This window comes from Aulonocara stuartgranti (assembly GCF_965226115.1).
Source record: "Aulonocara stuartgranti genome assembly, chromosome: 17".
NCBI lineage: Eukaryota > Metazoa > Chordata > Actinopteri > Cichliformes > Cichlidae > Aulonocara > Aulonocara stuartgranti.
In genome coordinates this window covers 17,344,658-17,369,469 of record NC_138953.1, presented here as the reverse complement: position 1 = coordinate 17,369,469, position 24,812 = coordinate 17,344,658, and the positions used below count along the sequence as shown (strand labels likewise).

General features: G+C 43.6%; 3 protein-coding genes across 4 annotated transcripts; 1 reads left to right on the top strand and 2 right to left on the bottom strand.

Moving 5' to 3' along the window:
* Nucleotides 1-460: 460 nt before the first annotated feature.
* On the bottom strand, nt 461-4,017 carry LOC309693089 (GTPase IMAP family member 4-like; the record flags this gene model as incomplete). Its single annotated transcript, XM_082512066.1, has 2 exons — nt 461-1,035; nt 3,984-4,017. 2 exons carry the CDS (start codon nt 4,015-4,017, stop codon nt 461-463), a joined length of 609 nt encoding a protein of 202 aa, XP_082368192.1.
* A 4,018-nt stretch (nt 4,018-8,035) lies between these two features.
* tspan12 (tetraspanin 12) lies at nt 8,036-15,527 on the bottom strand. Of its 2 annotated transcripts, none has more exons than XM_082511276.1 (7): nt 14,508-15,527; nt 14,003-14,085; nt 13,672-13,807; nt 12,372-12,437; nt 9,639-9,746; nt 9,412-9,555; nt 8,036-9,299 (listed from the first exon to the last, which is right to left on the bottom strand). In XM_082511276.1, exons 1-7 carry the CDS (start codon nt 14,655-14,657, stop codon nt 8,967-8,969), a joined length of 1,020 nt encoding a protein of 339 aa, XP_082367402.1. In that variant the 5' UTR covers nt 14,658-15,527; the 3' UTR covers nt 8,036-8,966. The 2 variants fall into 2 exon arrangements, with proteins under 2 accessions (XP_082367402.1, XP_082367403.1); XM_082511277.1 differs by having other exon boundaries at nt 14,543-15,524.
* Nucleotides 15,528-16,112: 585 nt separating this feature from the next.
* ing3 (inhibitor of growth family, member 3) lies at nt 16,113-22,630 on the top strand. The gene is made up of 12 exons (XM_082511274.1): nt 16,113-16,250; nt 16,392-16,463; nt 18,423-18,523; nt 18,646-18,711; nt 19,374-19,470; nt 19,558-19,629; nt 20,315-20,431; nt 20,509-20,675; nt 21,208-21,401; nt 21,476-21,668; nt 21,765-21,803; nt 21,886-22,630. Exons 1-12 carry the CDS (start codon nt 16,223-16,225, stop codon nt 22,000-22,002), a joined length of 1,263 nt encoding a protein of 420 aa, XP_082367400.1. The 5' UTR covers nt 16,113-16,222; the 3' UTR covers nt 22,003-22,630.
* Nucleotides 22,631-24,812: the final 2,182 nt, after the last annotated feature.

Below are 24,812 nucleotides of genomic sequence, written 5' to 3'. Positions count from 1 at the left end.
TTGCCTGTCTAATTTGGCTTCATACATGCATGTTGGTTGTGCAGCTCTCTGTTATGAGCTTATTCAAATTCCTTAATGAACATAGGTGTAAAATGGGTCTGTGATGACCTGACAGGTGTTTTAGTGCCTAAGTCAAACCAGAAACAGTTAAATCAAATACTTAAACAAAGTGAAACTGAACTTTTCTTTTTTTATGTTTATTTGTGTTTTTCAAACCAACACCTCAATAAAAATAAAAAGTCAATGGAAACTTTGCTACAGGTATGAATATTTGCAGTGTGGTTATGCTGCTTAAAGACAACCATGTAGTTTTCAGTAGCTGAACCTGTTAAGTGTTAATTTTATATCATGAGGCTCAAATACAGTGATTAGAGTTTTCTAATGTGTGAATTTAGTTGTCATGACACTGACTGACACTATTTCCTCCACTAAGACCACAGAGTGGCTTTCACTGCATAAATCACATTGTTAAACATCGTCTCCGTCCTTTAGGAGACTGTTCAGGTCTCCGTCTGGCCTTTTGTAGTTGGTCTTCCAATAGTCTTCGTTGGCTCTCTGCAGCTTCTCTTTGACGCTGTTCCTCTAATCTTCTCATCATGTTTGATCTCTCTATCTCATTGTGGAATTGTTCAGTGATTTTCTTCATCTCCTTCTCATACTTTTCCTGGATTTTCTTCTCCAGTTCGTCTCTTTCTCTGCGTATTTGCTCCTCTTTCTCTTTCAGGACTCGTTGTTTCTCCTCCTCGATTTCTCTCTCAGCCTCTTGGAACATCTCATTGGTATAATGGCTTCCTCCGTTCTTCTGAATTATACTTCCGATCTTCATGAGCAGCTCGGTGACCTCAGCTTGGTCCTTCTTCTTGTTATTGAAGACGTGGTACTGGCCATTACATCTGGCCACGAGTTCCTGCAGGTCTAAGTTTTCCCCCAAGAAATCCTCTATAGACGTGTCCTCAAGTTGATCCCCACCAGTAAAGAGAACCATGCTGTATTTGTCTGCTGCCTGGCCAAAGGCTTCTTGAATTTTACCTTTACCTGATGGGGTACAATATTGTGTCGAGTCGCAAATTCTTAAGCCAGTATGATAACCTTATCCCACCAATGCTGTGGAGGTTCCGCTTTTCAGATGCAATTAAAATCAAATCACTCAAAAACATAATCTTGAAAAGTTCATTTAACAGTGTCATATGAACAGCAAAAACAGTACAAATACAGCAAGACACACATAGCAAGCAAAGTGAAGTGAACTCTGGGGTGTAGAGCCAGCGGAAACACACAAAATGGACAGAGAGGAAAAAAAGCTAGTTGGGGCATATCAACCCCTCCTCCAGCTGCTGGGTAACTTTACATTCCTTGCTTTTTACTTTTAATTTTCTACTAATAAGTATTTTCTCAACTCTACAAATGTCAATATTATCTCAGTTATCAATATAATATGTTTGTCAATACTTTTCTCCAATCTGTTGCCAATCCTACTTGCACTTTGTTCCTTTTTTAATCTCCAACATTTGTGTTACAAAACTCTCTGGCACTATGCCATAACTTTCCAAGCTCTATTCGAACACCTTGTCATCCATCATTTTCAGTTGGGTCCCTTTGACAGTTGTATTGCCAAAGTGGGTCCAAAAGTCTGCAAAACTGCAGTTAAAGGTTAACCTTCATGACAGTTTTGTTGGCTTTTGTTGCCAGAAGTAGGCTACTATATTTAATAAGAAAAGGTTTTTCTAGACTTTGGGTAACTGAAGCGAGAAAACAGAATCCCAGGTGAATCCTCAGCAGGGCCAGATTTGTTCACCATATCGGCTATAGGAGACGTGCAGAGAGAGAGTCCCAGGTGCATACTTAGCAGTGCCAAGTTGAATTAACCCAAAGTTCACCGTTGGCCATAACACGATCAAAGGTTACTTATTAATCCTGATTACTAGATTTTCAAACAGGATTGGTCTGCATGTGCTCATACAACAAGTGGCACAAACTTTATTAATATAATTGTAGATAATATTTGACCTAAATATATGGGTCTTGTGATTTGAACATCTATGTTAAATGCTTAACATGTTATTCCAATGTATAAAACACTCCAGTACAAATGTGCATATATGAGTATATATGATTACATAGTATATATGAGTATATGTCCAGTGTAGGTATATATGTCATAAAAAATCCACAAAATTGCTGTTGAGGGGTTCCTGCTGCTTCTGCTCCTGCAGACATTAGAAAGTCCATAGGAGAAATGTCAGCTGATTAAACAATTGTTATGAGATAATAATAAAATGCAGTGACAGCTCTTGGAACCATAAGGCAACAGATTTAAAATAAACTGTGGGAAATAAACTGAAACCAGAATATTAGTAGGGCAAAAGAAAGGGCTTGTCATTGTAGGGTAAGAATGTAACAAAATGTAAAAAAATCTATACACATAAAACAAACAAACACAGAGGAGTGTGAGAGAGAGCACCATGGCAATGATCTGAGCCATGCCGATGCACACACCCAGGAAGCGCAACACTTGCAGCTGCTTCGTCCCACGGATGAAGCTGTAGATCTTTGGCCCTTAGCCCTAAAACACGCCCGCGCACGTACAGTGACATGTTAATACCTTCTCCAGATACTGTATAAACTACGGTCGCACGTTTGCATCATGGTGCTGATCCAGTGTCCTTCCCTTATTATTTATTCCGAGTGTTATAAATATAAAGTAATAAGAATAAAAAAAAATTAAGTAATAAATATAAAATAATGTATTTATGTATTTATGATGATTCAATTTATTTGACTATCCACAGCTTATTAAATGTTTAAACCGCAGAAATACAATAATTTTGCTGCTGTAAAATCAGCATTTTTGTCATATTTGAAATATAAATCTGATATAATCTGTTTCTTAATGTATTTTTTTTAACACAGTTTATCTGGGCTTAGCAGTGTCTAGGAGTATACTTGCTTGTGGCCTCCCCGTGGCTATTACCAATAACAAGACTGCTGTAGATAACAGTTTATCACACATTACACACATGTTCACTTTCACTGGCCATTTGATTACATTTCTTTAGCCAATAAAACCATTTTCTATAATTTTCCTATAATTATTAGAATTACATTTAGTTTCCTCAACATGAGTGACTCCTTTCATTGTTTGATTTTAGTATCAATCTCTAGCAAGCACATGAGATTTACACAGATGATTCATATGACTCAGTGGTGTCACTTGGCAGACCAGCATGTTACTCGGGGTGGTGAATACAGGAAAAGGGAAAGAAAAAGGCCCTATACAAGAGGTGGTTACAGCTAGGCACTAGTGGTAAGATAGGAAATATCTTTCAGCCTCCAATACAATCATCCTGTATATTCTTATCACTCATGTGAATGAGTTTTGTGTGTGTGAATTAACCTGGCCTTGTCTTTCACATGCAGGACGTATCCTTGGCTCCCTCCCTTCAGTTTCACACACCTGGAGGTGATGAGCTCACCTGTTGTTTGTTTTTAGTCTTTGCTTGGTTGTTTAACTAATCATAGTTCCTCTGTACAGGAATGCTCTTTTTCTAGTACCTGTCAGTACTCTTGCTGCAGTATTTTGGATTAACTTGGACATCCTGATAATAACAAATTTCAGTAGTCCAGCCTAGAAATGATAAATGCTTGCTGGAGAGAACCAACAGAGACTTGAGACAAAAACCAACCAACCGTTGGATTCAAACCAGGACCTTCTTACTGTGAAGGGACAGTGCTTACCGCTGCACCACCACGCCACCCAGAGTCAGAACCAAAGGATTCGAACTTGTTTATAAAGTGGGTCCACATGAGAAATGCTCCAACATTAGTGTGTGTGGTATAAAGTAACATGTTTGATAGTGAAACACACTCGAACTAAACTTTGTAGCTCTGTGTGGACGATTCACTAAAGAACATGAATCGCAGACTGTTCTGTCTGCTCTTTTTTCTCCATGTTATATCAGCACATATATCACAGCCAGGCTGACCTCTGGCTCTCTGCTCTCTCAGATATGGCGACATGGTACCAAAGACCATTATGGGGAAGATCTTCAGCTCCATCTGCTCTCTAAGTGGCACGCCGGTCCCTGTCAAATTTAGCCGAATCTACCACCAGAACCAGCGAGCCGAGAAGAAACGACCACAAAGGGTGAGCACTTTATCCATCCATCCACAGACAAACCGTCTTCAGAGTGTAGCTGGAGGACAGCAGTGACCTGGGTTTTAAATGCAGGACTTCAGTGTTTTCATGAAGAACTTTTACTTTCTAAAGAGTTTAAAACTTTGTAAAATTAACAGAATGTAAAGAAATGGTTGACTTTATGTATGTTAATAGGCGTGGGCAGCACTCATGTAATCCCACACTTAACCACATGACTGTGCTGTGACTCTGGAAGCCTCCAGCCTGCCCTGAGGCACGCTAACATTATTGTTATATTAGTGTTAGATGAACATCTGTACAGACATGATGTTCCTGGAATACATACCTGATTAATTTTAGCAGTTGAAAGCGCTCAGACTGCAGCTTTAAAAACTAACACAGAAACTTTAGAAGTCTGCAGTCATTTCAGATCTACAGACCAGAATGTAATGCTGGTCATCACACTGAACCTTTCTGGTAAGACGCTGCCACCGTGTGGTGAACGTATTCGTTGCATATTTGCAGAGGTGTTTACAGAGAGCAACTGTGGATGTGGGTGTGTTTACAGCTGTGAGTGTTCAGAGAGAAATCCAGAGTATCTCTGAGAGGAAGCAGGGCACTTCTGAAGTAAGAGGGCCGGCTGGTGCAGAAGGTCACTCACACATCAGTGTGGTGACAGTAGTTTGTTCTAATTTTGAAATCTGAGTTTGTGCACAACCCACAGGAGAAAAGAGAGGAAGACACAGAGAGCAGGAAGCTGTCCAGGCTTTACTTCCTCCCAGCATCAACAAATGAGTTTTCTGGTTGTGCTGGAGACCTTTGTTTACCCCACTGGGAGTCAGAGAGAAACACCATGTTGGAAAGTTACAGAGAAGCAGCTGAATCATGTTTCTGTCTGCAGCCTGAAGCCTGCAGAAGATCTCTGAAGAATAAATATTATCAGATTCATACAACACATCTTCTACTGAGCAAAGCTTTTATGTTCTCTCATGCACATCATCAGTCACTCAGCTTCTGTCTGCAGAAACTATCAGCATCACATACATGAACTTATTATCTGTGCAAATTAGAGTTGATGCTTCAAACTGAACCTAAAGAAACCGTAAAATTATTTGCAAATCTCAAACTCAATTTGTATTCACTCCAGAACATAGAAAACATATTTAAACATTAAATAAATGTTTAAACTGAAAAAGGTGGATACTGAAAAATGCTGGAGGAACATTGCGTAACTAATCAGGTTAGTTGGCAGCAGGTCTGTAACACGACTCGGTCTAAAGGGCGTTTTGGAGAGGCAGAGGTTCACACATGTACGAAAAAAATCTATGGAACATTTTCAGAATAATGTTTCTCACTGTGAACATCCTCAACAACACTACATGACAACATCACAAGATTCAGATCATCTGGAGAAATCTCCTTGTGCAACTCAGTTCACCGTGCCTTCCACACATGCAGGTTCATGTGTGCACCATCATGGCTCCATCATCAGTGCCTATGAGGCTGGCAGCTGGCACATCTGGAAAGGCTCCATCAGACCAGAAGAGGTGCTCTCCTCAGCTGACAAACCATCACAGACTGATGTTAGAGAGGAAACATAGTCCCGTCCTACTTCACTGCCATGTCGCTGCCATGAGATTCTACACAAGCTAATATTTTAATTAAAATGGTTCCTTTTCTCAGTTTAAACGTGTGATGTTTCTGTGTTGTGAATAAAATGAGCTCATGAGGTTTGAAAACCATCACATTCTGTTTGTATTTATGATTTAGACAGAAATACAAACAGACAGCATCCCAGCTGTTTGGAACTGGGGTTGAATAAATACATAAATGAAGCACGAACACTAACAGTGTGAGCGCTGCATACAGACTGTATGTAAACACATGGCTCCAGAGATCATGTGACACTATACTCCCATGCAGAGTCAGAGAGCAGGAATCCAGAATATGTCCAGCTGTGGGAGGTCTGGGAACGACTCCCAAACATGGACAGCTGGGAAAGGTCATTTCTGTGACATCCTGTTTCTGCCATATCAGTAACATCAGTGCTGGAAGTGCAACTATCCGATCCTACCACGCACACTGTGTTAGACTTCAGGGCCTGGCCTCTGAGTCCCAGTGTTTCCACTGCTGCTGTTCTACATCTGAAGCTGAGCTGAGTTACTGCGTCACACCTGAATTATGTTTGAATAATAAACATAATTCAGGTGTGAATTATGTGCTGCCAGAGTTCCATTCTTAATATGGAACATCTTAAAAAAAATGAAATATAATTTAGTGTTATTCAAAGTAACCATGACTATACAAGGCAGATGAGTGCAGGTTAAACAGGTGGGTGTGCGATGGACAGGTACAGAGCAGGTGATGGTTGGATTCAGCACCACATCACTTTTATACCAGCTTCAGACTGTCTGCAGCTGCAAACCAGCCACCACTGGAACAACTGCTCCTCTATGAGCATCAGCTGCTCCACCGCAGCAGATCCTGTTCCCCTGGAACTCACAGTCAGTCGTTACTGTGATGGCCAGCAGCAGCTGGAGGCTTCCTGAGGTTCAGACCAACCAGTTGTTTATTCAGTAATATTGAAAATCACAAAACTCTCTTACGCACAGGTGGCACATGGCCCAATATTAAACTAAACATAGAATCTAAAATAAGAGCAGATATTGCTATGCATCCCGTGGTGCCCCTGGAACCTTTAAAAATGTACTCGGGATGCTGGGAGACTCTTTTGGCCTGAACACCTTGAGGAGCTCTTCACTGAGGACTAAACACAGAAAATGATAAAAGATGACAGACGTCTCTGTGAGCGTGTTCTTTTATACAAACACTGAGTGATGCGTGTGTGCACGTGTACGGTTTAAAACAGGAACTGACGCATTTCTGAGTCTTCACACTGCACTGCTGATAGTACTGCCTGCCCCTCAGAGCAACCCCTGTGTGGGGTCGGGATGCTTCTGCTGTCATATATCCATAAATGTGCTGACTCAAGCTCCAGATATGAAGAGCTCCATGGTCATGGCCATCATGTCAGTGTTGTCACATGACTAAGTGTGAAAGGAACAGCTCTCCAGATGTGCCTTTCACACTTGGTCATGTGACCACACTGACACAAATGCTAGCCTATCCACAGCCTCACAGCAGGTTGTGAAACACACTGAATATAACCCACAGGGCCACAGGACAGACAGAATGATTTATGAGCCGGTCTTGTCTCTGTTTGAAGGGACAGGCTTGGGTTCAGGTGCGTAGGTTTGTGAGTAAAAAGCTCAGACAAAGATGAAGTTCAGTTTGTCGCACGCTGAATCACACGACTCATCAAACACAAGGAAACACGAGTTTGACGTGGTTTTGATCTGAGAGCGGTGTTCGATCAGAGAGAGTCTCAGAGGACTGTGTAATACGTGAAATGCTGTGAAACTACACAATGATCAGATGAGTGTACGATAAGCCGTGTGATATAAAAATAGACGTGGCGAGTAAAGTGAGCCGGTCTGCCCTCACAGACGCTGGCAGCCTGAATGAAACAGCGCTGGAGAGTTGAGGCCGGAGCGCCGAGACTCAGCGACCTATTAATAAAGCGTACAGTGGTAGTAGAGGTAGGATTTCATGCTCGCTGGATTTGGAGAGCTTTTCACTGCAAGCAGCTGACGCCCTGTATCCGTGTTACCGTCTCCGCTTTCTCCCAGCAGCTGCAGGAATGTCACAGGTTTCACTCCAAATCCAGAAGCTCCTCCCACATCGCCCCATCTCAATAATCTGAAATATCATCACAGCAAACAGTTTGTGAGAGTTGGGTCGTCCACAGATGCTCTCACATGATTATCAGAACAAAGCAGGGAGGTCACTTTAGTCCCAGCTGTTACAGTAAGGAGCCATTAAAGTGCAGAGGAGAAGCCGTCCGTCTCAAACAGCTTTAATATTTCGTTTTATTCCAGTGAAAACGCTGTAATAACAAACAATAAATATCCAACAGCATGCACAGACTCTCACACTTCCTGTGGGTGTACAGTCTCTCAGAGAGCTCCATAAATAATCCAATTCAAAAGTCATCTAATGTTCCAGTGGCTCCTGACACAGCTGTCAGGAAAATATCTGGAGTCCGTCTCCAGCCGGCTGTGTCCATATGTTTGGTCTCATTAGAGGCGGGGAGTCCAAACAGGAGGAAGTCTGTTCTCTAACATGTTCTCTGACTTCATCATCCCGAAGAACAAAATCAGCTCCTTTAGAGTTCACGATGTCTGACAGGAACAGCCTCCTCTCTTCCTCACCTGTCTCACTTGTCTCCTCCAGACCTGCAGTAAGTCACCATTCTGTCCATCCTCAGTTTACAGTCTGTTCTTCAGATGACTCACAGTTCACAGAGAGAAGCACGAACAGAGCAGCAGCTACACCCATCACCATCAGATCAGCTGTCAGACTGTAAGAGTGGGAACGCCTTCACTCTGACCAACTGGAAGCTGAGAGGCTGCACACATGTACATCTGATATCAACAATAATCCAGTGGTGCGGTTTAGAGGATGTGATAGAGCAAGACTGTAAAAATAAAAGATTATTTTCCTGTTTTCCTGTAGAAAAAGCACATGACCTGCCTTATTTAAACAGGAAGTCCAGAGTTTAACTTCAGGACTTAAATTTTAACATAAAACTGATGATGAGTCCTCTCTATCAGCTACAGGCACGCGCTGACACGCATTTTGTTCTGTGATGATTGGAGCTGCAGCGATGTCAGGAGGTCATCGGGGGGTGTGGCTTTGCTCTGAAGCTGCCGGTGCTCGTGTTCTCACTGAGTAAAGGTTGTCTGGTGTTGGACAAGCCGGACGAAGCTTTTTAGGCGGCAGCGTGAAGTCGCTCCATCTCAAACTGCTGTTTCGGTGTGGTGGCAGCCATGTTGGTGCAGCCTTTATTTGAGCGGCTGCAGCCCGACTTTAAAGCGTCCGCCGAGGCTGCATGTGCTGCTGTGTCAGGGTCGGGGTCATCCGGTGGCGGCAGTGTGGGCATGTCCGGCTCTGGCGACTTCCGTCCATAATAAAGCGCCCAGAGGAGTGTGAGAGTGAGCGCCATGGCGATGATCTGAGCCACACCGATGGACACGCCCAGGAAACGCAACACCTGCAACTGCTTCGTCCCACGGATGAAGGTGTAGATCTTTGGACCGCAGCCCTAAAACAAACACACAACACACATGTAAGAGGAGGAGGATTTAAGAGCAGCTGGGTCATCAGAGGGCGTGTCCTCTGATGTTTCTGTCCAGTGAGAAGCCGCTGTGGCTCACCTCTTGGTGGAGGTCGCTAAGGTCGTGGTAGTGGGCATGGCGAGCGCAGCCTGGATACTGATTGGAACAGCAGGAGTCAGGTGGCCACTCCATCTCAGTCATCTCCAGCCAATCAGTGAAGTAGATGACACCGCAGCATTTAAACTGAGGCCAGGTGAAGAAACATCTGTGAGTACACAGGTCACCTGACCACACCGTGTGTGTGTGTGTGTGTGTGTGTGTGTTACCTCAGTCTGAAAGCTGTTCCAGGTGTGTGTGAGCCACTGGTAACGCTGCAGACCGTAGTTTGGCATTCGAGACTTCAGGCTGATCATGTCAGAGCGCTGCACTGAGGGCTACGCACACACACATGCACACACACACGCATACACACACACCATGTCAATTACAGTGAAACAAAAGTAAAAATAAGATCTTAAACGGGTGTAGCTCACTGCTGGAAACATTACAGCTTGTTCCCCATGGAGAAACATGAGTCACACACCCGTGGCTCCTGATTGGTCAAAAACAGGAAACTGAAGTTCAGGTTCAGGATGAAGGAAACAGAGCTGCGGTGTATTCTCCATCACGCTCCTTTCATAACATATGAACATACGTCAGCTGGTCATTCTGGGTTTGGACCCAGGCTTTGTGGTGGTCTTTGAAACAGTATTTAATGTTCTGTTGGTTGTCAGTTGGATCAGTGTGGTTCACCGCTGTGCTGAGTAAGCTAGAGTTTGGTTGTTGTCAGTGTTGGGGTGTATCGGAATGCCTGTACTGGTGTTACATATCAAAATACAAAATATGAGTAACTGTATTCCATTACAGTTACCGTTTATATAGGTAATGATTAGAATACAGTTACGTTGTTTCATATGTTAGGCTATCCCCTCTTTATCCACTCTCTAATTTTGGTAATTAAACGCATTGCAGGAAAGGAGGCTCTAAGAGGCTCTAATGTAAGCGTCCTGTTAATGTTGGTGGTGTCACTTACACAAACACAGCCAGCAGTGCATGGGCAAAATGCATTTCTTACTTTGAAATTCCAACACCACGTCACATTTAAAGACGAAAGGGATGGGCGAAATCTGACCGAGCAATGCAAACTCTATTTGCCACCAACCAAGCTACTCTCAGTGTGAAAAGACTCCGCCTCCAACCTAAAGAAACATCCGGAAGTAAGTTCTTTTTTAAAAACTAACCTTAGCCTACTGCAACTACCTTGTTTTAGATGCGGTAGCTACCTGGGTTATGTGCCACTTCAGTATCTTCGATGCACTATTGCTGTGTGATTTATTAATTTACTGAAGGCTGCATTATAACTTGCTAGATGCTAATAATCATGTGCAGTTCTGAAAGCAGACAGAAAGAAAACATAGTCATACAGAAATAGTTTTCTACACAAGATCCCTGCAAAAAGTGCAGCCTTATCTAATCTCCACCCTACTGTTACTCATTTTATACTAAGATTTAAAAATCTAGTTGGTATTGCTTTCAGAGCTGCACATGATTATTTGCAGCTACCAGGTTGCTAATGCTATCCATCAAGTCTAACAGTCTGAACGAACCTCAGCTAACGCCAGCTAAGAATGTTAGCTCAGTGGCAAGTATCCTTCATTCATGTAGTTTTAAAAAGCATGACAATATATCAAGTAATCTAAGGTATTCAGAATACGTTACATTGAGTAACTTAACAAAATACGTTACAAGCTACATTTTGGGCCTATATTCTGTAATTTGTACTGGAATAGATTTTACATGTAACCTTCCCAACACTGGTTGTTGTGTAGTTTATTCCTATGTGTACCCCGCTGTCTGAGCTATTTCACTTTTGTGAAATGTGTGAGTCTGTCGCCTGTTTACTCATTTTATCTTTGGTAGTCTGTTGTCAGCTGTGCTTTGTATTTACTTCCCCTGCCTCGTCCTGTGATTACTGCCAGCTGTTCCTTCTGCTAGCCTCATTACCTGCGGTATTTATCATCTCAGTCTACTCGTGTCCTTTGTCCAGTTCTTCTGCACTGTTTTGGCTTTTGTTTCGTTCTGATTTTACCTTCCTCCTCCTCTGTACTGCAAAAATTCCAGCCACTTTCCACATGACAAACCCACAGGCCTCACACACTCAGGACTTCAGGTTTTTACTGCAACCCCCCAAACAGGGACCAACCTGAGGTCCATGTGTGAGTGTCTGCTCGACTGATAAAGAAAAAAGTAAAACCTTCACTACTACAATACCCACAACCCCCTGCAGGCAGCTAATGCAGAGATAAACTGAGCCTGAGGTCAGAGTTCAAAGCCAGGCTCAAACTGCTGTGCTTCAAAGACAGCATTCAAAATGAAACTTTATAAACAACAAACGAAAGAACATATTCTGTCACCCCTAAAATCTGATTGGCTCATTTGAAAATGTTTGGAGATCACCTGAAACTTTGAGAACTTTGAGAAATCAGCAGGAAAAGCTCAGGCTGTAAGAAATGAGTCAGAAAGCGCTACTCGAGGCTCTCTGAGCTCTCCCAGAGGAGCAAGCCTCCAATATTTATTTTGTTATTGTTAGCGTGAGTCTGACACTCACTGAAACTACAAACTACTGCAGGTAATGTACCCTGCAGTACTGGAGTAGATGTATTTGAGTACTTTGCAGGTGGGTGTGAGGTGACGGGCGTGTCGCGGCAGCGCTGAAAGAGGAGCCGGACAAGTCTGAGATTCCTGATTATTATTAGAGACTGGAGTCCAGCCGGTGCATGAGGCGAGAAATGATCCGTTTAGGACGGAAACACTTGCATGTGTGCGACACCGCCGTAACTCCGTACTGACTCGTTACTATCACGATCAGTCAGTGAGAAAAAGCTGCAGAATTTCACATGAACAGAGGCTCAGTTATGAATCACGATTATAATTTTACCTGCTCTGATGGTTTGTTGGTTAAACACATTCACGTCTGACTACATGACATGTTCAGGGATTCAAAGCTTCAATGTTCTCACCTCCTCGTAGGTCCACACAGCACTGGCCAGCTCCACACAGAAGATCACCAACAGACTGCCGAAGTACTGAAACACAGGCGGAGACGAGTTTAGTCTGATAATCAACCTAAAACCTTTCTGTCAAAAAGGCATGAAGCTGACCTCGTCCTCTCCCTCAGTGACAGCCCCGAGGTGTCTGCAGCTCTTAACCCTGAGCAGCACAGTAATGTGTGATGTCTGAAGCTGGTTTTATCTTCTTGTCCACCTGAATAACCTACTCACTCACAAACATGAGAGACTTCTACTGTTATGTAATCTCACAGCTAACTGAGGTGTGTGTGTGTGTTGGAACTGGCTGAGCGGGTTCCCATCATGCCCTGGGGCAGTCCCTGTAGCAGACTGAAGCTCCTCTCAGCAGCTCATCTTTCGGAGACAATCTTATCACCTGTTGGGAACAATGGGGCACCCAACACCTGGTCCCGCCTAATCAGAGCACAGAAAACAGGTGGTGTAGCTCAAACACACAGTTAGGTGGACAGTGTGACCTCTGTGGGCTCTACCTGAGAGTCCAGAGTAGGCTGTGTGTGTGAGACATCATACACCTGCACACCTGCTGACAGTGGTGGACTCTGGACTGAGCTCAATCCTCCCATATGGAGGTGTGTGAGGCGGGTGGAGCGTGTGGAGGTGGAGGCTGACCTCTTCACCTTGTTTAGCAGCTGGTGAGCAGATGATGCTCTGATAGGCTGCAGCAGAACCAGTTGATAAGAGATCAGTCTACCTGAGGAGTGTGTCATTATGATGAAGCTCAGGTGAGTCTGCCTCAGTGCTCATAGGGCTTCAGGTTCAGAGACATCAGCTCCAGGTTTCTGATGTTCCCACTTCACTGTGTACGCAAAATGCCACTGAACCTTAACCCCGCCACAGGAAGGTGGGAGCCGCGGGTGCTTGTGTCATGATATCAGTCTCAGTGTAGACCTGTCATAGCTAACACACTGATCAACAGTCACGCCAACACACACTGACCAACAGTCATGCTAACATACAGGTAACACACTGACCAACAGTCATGCTAACATACAGGTAACACACTGACCAACAGTCAGAGCAGCTAAAAATGTTTCCTCTGCTGGCTGATTCAAAACAGAGACTTCATCTGTGCTTTTCCAAATGTGTCAGAGCACTCAGAAACTGTTTCTTGTTAAATGTCAGCTGAATCCAGGACATGGACTTCCTGCTTCTGATTGTAAAATCTGAGATAAATGTCGCCTTTGGTTAAAGTAAAAATCCTTTCTGAAGTGTGTGATGTGAGCATTCGTACCCAGGAGAGCAGCAGCAGGTCACACCTGAGCGTGCCGCAGTACCCCACCATTGCCACGATGATGAGAAAGCAGCACACGGCAACAATGACGGGGTGAACAGCTGGAGAGTACGTGAGGACGGCAGCTTCCTCCAACCTGCATACACACACACACACACACACACACACACACGAATTAGCCTCCATGCTCCGAGCTTCACAAAGCAGCTGTTTAGTTCACATCTGGATCATCTATCAGAGACAAGGTGTGTCAGATAAAGATGATTAAAACTTTCAGGTGCTGTCACCTGGTTGGCTCTGATACCTGAGCTGCAAGCCAGGTCAGACTCACCTGGTGTGGGCCGTCAGGGTGAGGACGGTGTTGAGAGAGTCACGGATCCACACCGCCACTCCCAGCACACATGCTGACATCAGCTGGACACACAGAAATAAACACATGGATATGTTTCTGCTGCCTATAATAACATCTGAGAATGTGAAGCAGGCAGCGAGGAACACCCGGCCTGCTTCACCCCAGCGCCGCCTGTCCCTGTACACAGAACTACCACTAAACACAATATTCTGTACACAGAACTACCACTAAACACAGTACTCTGTACACAGAACTACCACTAAAAGCAGTACTCTGTACACAGAACTACCACTAAACGCAGTACTCTGTACACAGAACTACCACTAATCGCAGTACTCTGTACACAGAACTACCACTAAACACAGTACTTCATACAAACAACTACCACTAGACATAGTACCTACAGTTACTGCAGTAAAATACTGCATTGTTTGACTGCTTTAGTATAATGACTCAAACACGATGATCATTAAAGGGCAATTACACTCTTGTAGTCGTGCGCGTGCCCGCTCCTCTCACCCAGAACAGCAGGTTGAGCGCGTACAGCAGGCAGCGCAGACACCTCACCGCGTCCTCGCGAGCCATCCCGACCGGAGCTCCTCCGCGTGCCGCTCATCTGAGCCCGGGGCACCATGGCAACATGCTCGCTGCACGCACACAGCACGGAGCGCTCAGGAACTGCGCGTGCTCCGTGCGTGAAACCCGCATTCCGTCCCCGCGCGCCCTGGCCCGCTCGGTGACCAGCAGCAGGTGGTCCTCACTGCGCACGCTCCGAACCGGTCACCGCTGTCCGCACACCTCCAAACTGTCACCGGATACACGAATACACACACGCACACACAGCTCCGTCAGTCTGCTGCGTAACAATCCGAACCGTCCGCTCCTCTGCTCCTCCTGCTGCTCCTTCTTCACTAATTAAAGCAGCAGCAGCTCCGCCTCCTCTCTCACAGTGTCCGGGGGGAGGACAGAGGAATGTGTCCGCCTCCAGCCGCACAACCGTGGGGTCAGCAGGCCGAGATTGAGAGGATGAAGCTGCAGGAAACACACACAGCGCTTGGAGTGTTTGTCCACATAGTTCTGGTCATAAACTCTTTGCAGTAGCACTTTTTGTCCCTAAATTATGTGGAAACTTACTTTAGGCTACCTTGTAATTATTTTCCACATACTTTCTGACTATTTGCACATATATTATTATGTTACACACTGCCGGAAACTGAACATAAACTCGTAGAAAGAAAAATGTATGACAAAAGAATGTGGACATAAACTTCCACGGAAATACAGTAAGACATGTCGTTTGTGTCTACATAATTTTGGCCATTTAGGCTGCTTGTTTGTTTTTCTGCTCACACTTGTAATCAAAATAATGTGAACGCATGTGACTGGCTGTCTAAATGGTAAATGGATGGTTCTTATAACACTAATCTAAAACAATATATATACCCCAAAGTATATAGGCTAACACGTGCACTCATTTTACAGTTATTAAAATCACTGATAAGAACTTATAATTAATATATGATCATTAAAATAGAATCACTGCTCGGTTCATGAATAATTATAGTCGCATGAAGTGGGATATGTTTAATTAACAGCTGAACATGTGTGAAAACACAAGCGTATGTGGACAGAAGTTACCACACAGCTTATATTGTTTGTCCACATACTTTAAATGTGTTAAATTAGTACCACAACGCACAAATCTAATATTTAATACATTAGCAAACATATCTGAACAGAAATGGTGAGATGGATTTATTCTTAATCTCTTTAGTTGTTTCTGTCCACATATTCTTGTAGAAAAGTAAATATAATTTTCAGCTGGTCATTAATGCAATTTTTCAGGTAAAAAAAATGTCCAAAAGCTTTGTGTAAATGTGCAGTCGAAATGAAATAGTTTACAAGGCTTGAGAAAAACACCCCTCTTGCTTTTTATTTTCAAATAAATAAATAAAGGATTACTATAGTAGTGCATAAAAGACGTAAAGAAGTGTAAATATAAATACAATTCCCATGATGCATCTGTCCTGTCAACGCCTGCCTGTATGTGAACCAATCAGAGCGCGGGCAGACGCTTGCGTCAGCATCTGTGACCTCCTTTTTTCTGGGTATTTTTTTCTGAGCAGACGTTGGCAGGCGGCGCCATATTGAAAGCAGAGAATTGTCGGCGAAAACGACTGACACCTTAAATTAAACACGATGTTGTACCTGGAGGACTACCTGGAGAGTGAGTATGGGACTGCACCGAAGCGGCAGCGGTGTCACAGGGCTCTGCTGCGCGTTAAATGGGTGTTATTTTCCGGCCAGGTCGGCTCCGGCAGTTAGCCTAGCCGTGCTAGCAGGTAACCGCCTTTTCTTCTCCTGGCAGTGATCGAGCAGCTACCCATGGATCTCCGCGACAGGTTTACGGAAATGAGGGAGATGGACCTGCAGGTTCAGAGTACGTACAACCCTGCCGCCAACGGCGCCACACACCGGGGACACGCGCGCTGCGGCATGCACACATAGCGGCAGCCCTGCTGGGACTGTCCAAGCAACAGAGCCGCGTCCCGGCGCTGATGACCGCCCAATGGCGCTTACTTAATTAGCACACGTTAGCAGAGGCGGCTAACGGGCTGAAACCCAGTAGATACCAGCACGATACTGCAGCGCAGCAACCACCTGCAGGGTCACATCCACCCACAGGGCCCCCTCCCCTTTATTACTGCCGATCCGAAAGTTCACATTCATGCACATTAAAAGTCAAGTTGCTAATAAAGCAACTTTAAAATGATTATCGCTGTTAGACGCTCACAGGAGGTCCTAATCACTATTTTAGCACTTTATAAATAAAAAATAATCAGTTTTCTTTGGTCTAAACTGAGATTATTTAATAGGATTTCTGTAAATATCTATTTTTTTTTAAGTTTAAATTAAAAAAAGGTTTTAGTAAAATATGTTTTGATAAATTATGAAGTTGCTGAACAAACTAAATAATTTTGAACTGAAATTTAAAATGAAGGATTATTAAAATAGTAATCATTTCCTCTAAAATATTTTGTTTCAATCACTGACACAAATTTAATTGGACTTAGAGTTAGATCAATTAAACCACTTTCTAAACGCTTGTGTGTGCAGCCAGAAAAAGAACAATGTTGTAACAATGGTATAAACGCGACTCTGAAAGGTGTAATAATAAATGAGTGTTAGGGATACTCTGAATGAGCCTGTGCTGGGCGCTAGTGCTGTGTGATACTGCAGATTTAAGTATTGATCTGATACCAAATAAATACAGGGCCAGTATTGCTGGACACTTTGCTGTCATTTTTCTATCTGTTTAAACCTCAGGATATTAACCCTTTAAGACCTACCATAGAACCAAGTCCACCAGAGCTTATCTATATATTTTTAGATGGTGTAGTGATATTTTTTGGGAGTATTTCAATTTGCTATAGTAACTACATGAATTGCAAAAAAGTGCAATAAAACTACCAAAAAAAATGTAACATTGTTTTTTGCTTGTTTGTTTTTTACACATATTTCTAGTTAGAGAAATTTCAGGGGTATATCCCTCAAAACTGTAAATGCAAAAAAGTTGCGCAAAATAGGTTCCAACCACAGGAAATCTATTTTGAGTGTATTCATAGTTTTATTTTTGACATACACAGATTTTTATATACTGTAGGAAAAATGAAAATAATTATTGTAATGCAAATTTGCAAAAAACAGCATGAGCTATTTCCAGCAGTGTAATTTGAGTTCTTAGCATCCCAGAAACTGTACAGAAAGCCATAAACTTAAAAATGAATTTTAAAAGCCACCAGCGTATTCTATAGGAAAAAAACGTATTTTCTGCGAAGATGACGCCACTTCCGGTTTCGGGCAGGTAATGTTGGATACGCTGATTGGAATTAGCAAAGCATGTTTCTGGAATACTATGTTTTTGTTGCTGCAAATAGATGATGAAACTGCTTCAGCTTTAGTCACATTGGTTCAGAGGCACAGATCTGTGACATAACAGGAGCACTCACTGAGTGAGAGCTGGGGAAATAAAGTTTTAATCAAACTTTATTTATACTGCACATTTATACTGCAGAGCGTATCCAATCACGAATCAACAAAATCTAACAAATATTATCCACACATGGCACACTCACTGCTGCAGGTTTCAGCTGGCAGGAAACACTCAAAAACAAATCACCTGAGGGAGTCACACTCAGGTTAGTGTGGACCAGGTGAGTCCTCAGCTCTGATTTCATTAGAACTACAGTCCAAAGGTGATCCCCAGGCTCAGAATAAATCTGCAGTTCACCAACAGAGAGGAAACACCTGAGGGAGGGCCGCAGTCAGACTTTGCACACGTGATGGTAAAATGCTGAGTGCTGCGTTTTCTCACGTCCTTTCCTGTTTGTTCCTTCAGATGCCACGGATCAGCTGGAGCAGAAGGTCATCGAGTTCTTCGTCAACGCCAAGAAGAACAAACCAGAGTGGAGAGAGGAGCAGATGGAGGTCATTAAAAAGGTCAGAGGTGGCGGATTCTTCTTGTTTCTGTGTGTGGGTGTGGGTGTGTGTGTGTGTGGGTGTGTGTGTGGGTGGGTGGTGTGTGTCTTGGGTTTTTGGGTTAAACCTGTGTGTGTTCTTAGGATTACTACAAAGCTCTGGAAGATGCAGATGAGAAAGTCCAGCTGGCCAATCAGATCTATGACCTGGTGAGTAAAGGTTTCCTTCAGGTGTCACTCAGGTGATCACAGAATGGCAAAGGTGCACATTTAGGCTTTAACAGCTTTAATGTGTAGAAATCTCAGAGGAACCCTCAGTTATTCCACACAGCCGCCACTAGAGGGCAGAAAGAACCTTGAAGAGCCACTAAAAAAGCACAAGGAGTTACTTTTCCTGCAGTCTGAGAGCATGGTCACTATCACTGAAAGATACCAGCTAAACTCAGACCCTTCAGTTATAAATCACTGATTGGTTAGATTGATCACTCATCTGTGAGATTTGATCAGTCAATGTTGATCAAGGGTTATGAGAATTTGCATATTAATGGCCAAGGAACTGACCTTCCAGCCCATTGTTCCTTCAGTGGTGTTAGTTTCAGTCATAATGCAAATGTACTGTTTATGAGATTGGGGAAACCTGCAGTCAGCTGAGACTGAAGAAGTCACTTGAATGAGTGACGAAACATTTCTCCCATTGAAAATGCTACGTCCAGATGAAAAGAATCAACTTTTGGGGGCATCTGTGTGATTATTAACACATCCAGACATCCATCAGCCCAACACTTAAAGATTATTCATGTGTCACAGAAAAGCTGCTTGATTGGTTTAAAATTGGTTTTCGTTGTTGACCTCATTGATCCTCTGTGTCTCAGGTGGACCGACACCTGCGTAAACTGGACCAGGAACTGGCCAAGTTCAAGATGGAGCTGGAGGCTGACAACGCTGGCATCACTGAGATCCTTGAGAGACGTGAGTAGCTCTTTGGTTGTATTCGGCAGGGGAATGTTAGACTTCCTGTAACGTGTGCCTGACTTCCTGTCACACATCTGTGCTCAGGATCGTTGGAGATGGACAGCCCGTCTCAGCCTGTCAACAACCACCACGTTCACTCACACGCCGCCACAGAGAGTGAGTACACAGCAACACCAGATCTGTTTTTTGTCTGCTGTCTGGATCATCGCCTGCATCTTTCCTGATCCATACTGATTGACCACCTAATCCATGCATATGAATCCCTGAAAGCGTCTTCAGAGGCGTGTAGTCGTTCATCTGAGAATGAGAAATAAAAATATTTTTTTGAGGATGATTAATAGTTGTTAAAATGTTAGAATACAGAAACATGCAGCGGTCATGCTGATGTAAACGAGGTGGGAGGTGTTCCCAGTTGCTGATGTCACACATCACGCATCAACCTGAACTGCAGTGATAACCTGGGTTTTAGACCACACTAACCTCATTCTCTGGCTTCGTCCTCGTGCTGTTGTTAGCAACTTTTAAAAGTTTAGCGTCACGATACTTGTTCTCGTTAGACCTTACCTGCTGAGGTCATTCGGGATCATTTGAGTTGATGCGGAAGCTGTGACATAAGCACAGTGAGCCTCTCTGAGTTGTCCACACTGATTTAACCGACTGAAATCACCCACTCTTGGCCACACCATGGTTCACCATGGTAACAGCAGCAAACATAAACATGGTGTCAGATTGAAGCAGTGTGAACCTCAGATGAATTTGGGGCGGGACATGATGATGGTATTGTGTTGTTTTCAGTTTGAAACAGGAAGTGTCAGCTAACTGCATGTTTGTGTGCTCTCAGAGAGAAAATATAGCGCTCCGAGCCACCACACCACAGAACACGTCCCAGAGAAGAAGTTCAAGTCTGAAGCTCTGCTGTCCACGCTCACGTCAGACGCCTCCAAAGAGAACACGCCAGGTAAGAGCCACGACCCTCACCAGAGCACTCTGACCGCCTGCCATGTGTTGCCTGCCTCACCTGTGTGTCCTCGGCAGGCTGCCGTACCAACAGCACATCCTCGTCCACCAACAATGCGTACAGCGTCAACTCCTCCCAGCCTATGGCCTACAACCTGAGCTCGCTGTCCTCAGGGCCCGGAGCTGGAGCTGGAGCCGGTGCCATCACCATGGCTGCTGCCCAGGCGGTGCAGGCCACAGCTCAGGTGAGAGAACATCCAGTTAGAGAAGGGGTGGAGTTTCTCAGGTGTTTTCACCTGCAGGCCAAACTTGTCGTTTTGGATCAGTTAAAATCTTTTAAAGGTTCTTTGAAAAAAGCGACAGCTTCCAGAAACGTTTGTTCCACAGAGAACGCATGAGCAGCTGATCTGTCTCCATCACCTCTGAAGTCATCTGCAGACATCCTGTTCATCATCATCAGTGCCTCAGCTCTGCTGCTTTGCTGTGTTAGTTGGGTTTCCGGTATAACTCAAACCTGAAATTTCAAGTAACTGTCAGTCTGAGATGAGCAGGTCAAAGAATTTTTAAATCAGACATCTTGAATCACATTTTGTTAGTTCAAGGACTGAAAGATGGTAGAAAATCTGACATCCGGCTACGGGATGTGCTTGTCTGTGTTACTGACAAACAAACAAAACAAACAAGCTTTATTATTTGTCACATACAGTATCATACAGAGTATAACATGCATGCATGCATGACCTAAACGTTTTACTGCTGATGTATCCATGTGAGCAGATGAAGGAGGGCCGGCGGACGTCCAGCCTCAAAGCGAGCTATGAGGCCATCAAAAACAACGACTTCCAGCTGGGCAGGGACTTCGCTCTGTCCCGGGAAAGCACTGCCGGATACTCCTCCTCCGCCCTTGCCTCCACCCTCACTCAGACCCTCACCCCCAGCACCACCTCTGACTCTCGAGGACGCAAGTCCAAGTAAGACCACCATCTTGGCTTCTTGCCTCCAGCGCTCAGCATGGATAAACACTCACTCTTCTTCTGTTTTACAGGAGCAGCATTAAGTCTTCCAACCATCAGTCATCTTCGTCGTCCTCCTCCTCCTCACTGTCGTCCTGTTCTTCGTCATCGGCGCTCGCTCAGGAGCTCTCCCAGCAGGCATCGGTGCTGCCTGAAGCCGAGGCCAACAGTCAGGTGGACTGGACCTACGACCCCAACGAGCCCCGATACTGCATCTGTAACCAGGTACACACACACATACACGCATACATCAGGTTTGCTGATGGACCAATCACTGACGAGGCCTCATAGAATGATGGTGACTCCTCTTCTGTGTTTCAGGTTTCTTATGGAGAGATGGTCGGCTGTGACAACACAGACGTGAGTCTTTTACCTTCAGGTTCTGACCCGTGGAAACGGGTGTCTGTGTGTATGTGCTGACCGTGTCTGTGTATGTCCTCAGTGTCCGATCGAGTGGTTCCACTACGGCTGTGTTGGCCTGACGGAGGCCCCGAAGGGGAAGTGGTACTGCCCTCAGTGCACAGCGGCCATGAAGAGGAGGGGCAGCCGCCATAAATAGACACATCTCCTTGTAACCTTCATTAGAGGCGGCTGAGGTCAGAGGTCACCAACAGCAAACTGCTCATCATCAGACACTGAGGATTTAAAGCCGTGTGGAGGAAGTGATGTCAGCTCTGAGAGAAATAAAATCTGGGTTCAGTCTAAGCCTAAAAACAACCACAGTCTCTGCCAAAACTAGTCTTTGTTATTCAGATTCAGTGAAGTTAATCTTGACATTTTAAACTGGTCAGAATAATTAATGAGTCTTTCTGTCAGAGCACAGATACAACCCAGGTTTTATATTTGGTTAATCTGGGATTATACTTGGAATAGCCAAGTTTGTAAACCAGGTCTTTTTGTCTCCTTCCATTATATGCAGATTTTTCCCAGAGCTGAAATTATTTCCCATGAGGCCATGCTCCCCTCTCACTCATTTAAAACTACAAACAGGATGGGTTGTTGGACTACAACTATGAATGCCTGTTGGAGCCAAATTAGATGAGTCTCATTTGACCTCCATAGTAAGCCAGAATGTATTGTGTGTGTGTGTGTGTGTGTGTGTGTGTGTGTTGGTTTGTGCCGTGTTGGTTTGCGTGTGTGTGACAAATGTTAAAATGAAGAGTCCAATAAAGCGATGTTTTGGTAAATCAGCTGGTGCGTTGTTGTTATTTGACCTAATGGGATCAACAGGAAGCGTTGATGGAAACAGTTTTCCTTCATTTTTGCTGTGAGCGGCTGTCACAACTGTAAACATCTGGTGGGTGAGAACTTCAGGCTGCCACGTAGTGCCGTTTATTCATTAAATCTGTGTGTCTCTGAAGTCCGTGTACAAAGATTATCCGCAAGTTTCTAAGCCTGAAGACCAGAGGTGGGTCGAGTATCCAAAAATTGTACTCAAGTAAGAGTAGCATTACTGGACCATAAAATATTATTACTCAAGTAAAAGTGAAAAGTAGTCTTCAAAAAAGTTACTCAAGAGTAAAAAAGTACTTGGTGAAAAGACTACTCAAGTAGCGAGTAACTGTTTGAAATGTCTGATTTATTTTTTAAATAAATGCTATCAGACAAAAATAAATATACAGATTTTAGTATTTTCAACAGGAATATATGTACAAAGATCAACAAAATAAGGCACAACAATTCTAATTTCCAGATTTCAGTTTTTCACAACATAAAGCTTTTTTCACCAATGCCTACAGTAAATAATATAAATATATAAACAGTGCAAACAATTTCCAGTGACACGATATGCTGTCAACTTTATTTTCATTTTTGCTCGAAATGCCACAGCAGCCTCAGAGAAAACATTAGAACGAGGCATCTTCAACATATGTACATACAAGGGAGCTCAGTTTACCATAAATTGTATGGGTGTGCATCTATTTCTGCATATTTAGCAAAAATGTGCCATTTCTTCACTCAGTGAAGTGATGGTTAAGCTTCAGCAGCAGTTTGCTCTCAACGTTCTTTCTGTGAAGCTGTAACTGTTCAGCAGTGAACAGGAGTCCTGCATGACTGAGAAGTCCTTCACAAGCTCCAGATGCAGGAAGAGCTGTACTGATTTTGATCGACAGCTTCTTGATGTGAGGAACGCCATGTAATAGATCCACACCTCCAGTGAATGGACATGAAAGGTACCTCTCCAGCTCCATTGCTTCTGGCTTTCCTGACCCCATGGATCCATCATCTTAGCCAGTTAGGCCGCTGTTTGTGCTGGCCTCATTCAGCTGGCCTCTGAGTCTAGGTGATGTCTGATGAAGTTGAGACCTGTGGAAGATGTATGGTTTTCAAAAGAATTAGGTCTGGTCATTATAGTGCTGTATACACTGCCAAGCTGCAGATGTTTGGCAAGAAGATTTGATCACACTGGAGATGTTTTTACTAACTCTTGTAGAAAAACAAAATCTTGTCATTCATATCCCGCACAAACAGTTTGCAATGAATTCCAGATTAAGTTTAAAATAAGAATGCGTGCAAGGCTAAGCAGTGCTAGCCAATGTTTGGCTGTTACTCTGGGAAAAGACGAGAAAGACAGTAGTGATGGGATTTCCGGCTCTTTTTAGAGAACCGGCTCTTTTGGCTCTGAACCGGCTCTTCAGGTTGTTTTGTTGCTTTAATTAATTTATTATTAACAATAATATAAAATTATGCACAAAAGGAATTACTAATGTTAAAAAAAAGTGGTTTTATTTATATATGTTTATATATAAATATATGCGGTGGCCCCTAGAGACAAAACACGTACAAACTCCAAAACACATTTCTAGCATTAACTGAACTTCCAAAACAGAGCTACCTAGATCACTTAAATTACACAATTGAAAGCATATGTGTTTTGTTTGTGTATTTATCAGTGTTGGGTAAGTTACTTTAAAATAGTAACTTAGTTACATTACTAGTTACTTCTCTCAAAAGTAACTCCGTTACTTCAAGTTACTTGTTACTTTCAAAGTAACTAGTTACTAGGGAAAGTACTTTGGTTTTACTCAGAATTCTCTTGTTAATGTGTTGCTTCCATTACTTTGCCAGTCTTCTAGCTTGCTTACTTGCCACAAGTGCACTGTGCCACCTACCAATAGAAAGGAAAAGATAATGTGCATATTTCCACGAGAGAAATCCCACGCCTGGACCGTCATTGACTGCTGCCATGATTCTAGCCTACGTCACAGCGTCATGTGCGCCTTTTACATCCAACACAACAACTGCAGTCGTGGTGCTTTCGATTGTACTCAGAACTCGGAAAATCTGCCTTCTGAATAGGAAGATGTAGGTAACACCAGACTGCAGATGAGCTGCATACAGGGCTGGACTGGGACAGAAAATTGGCCC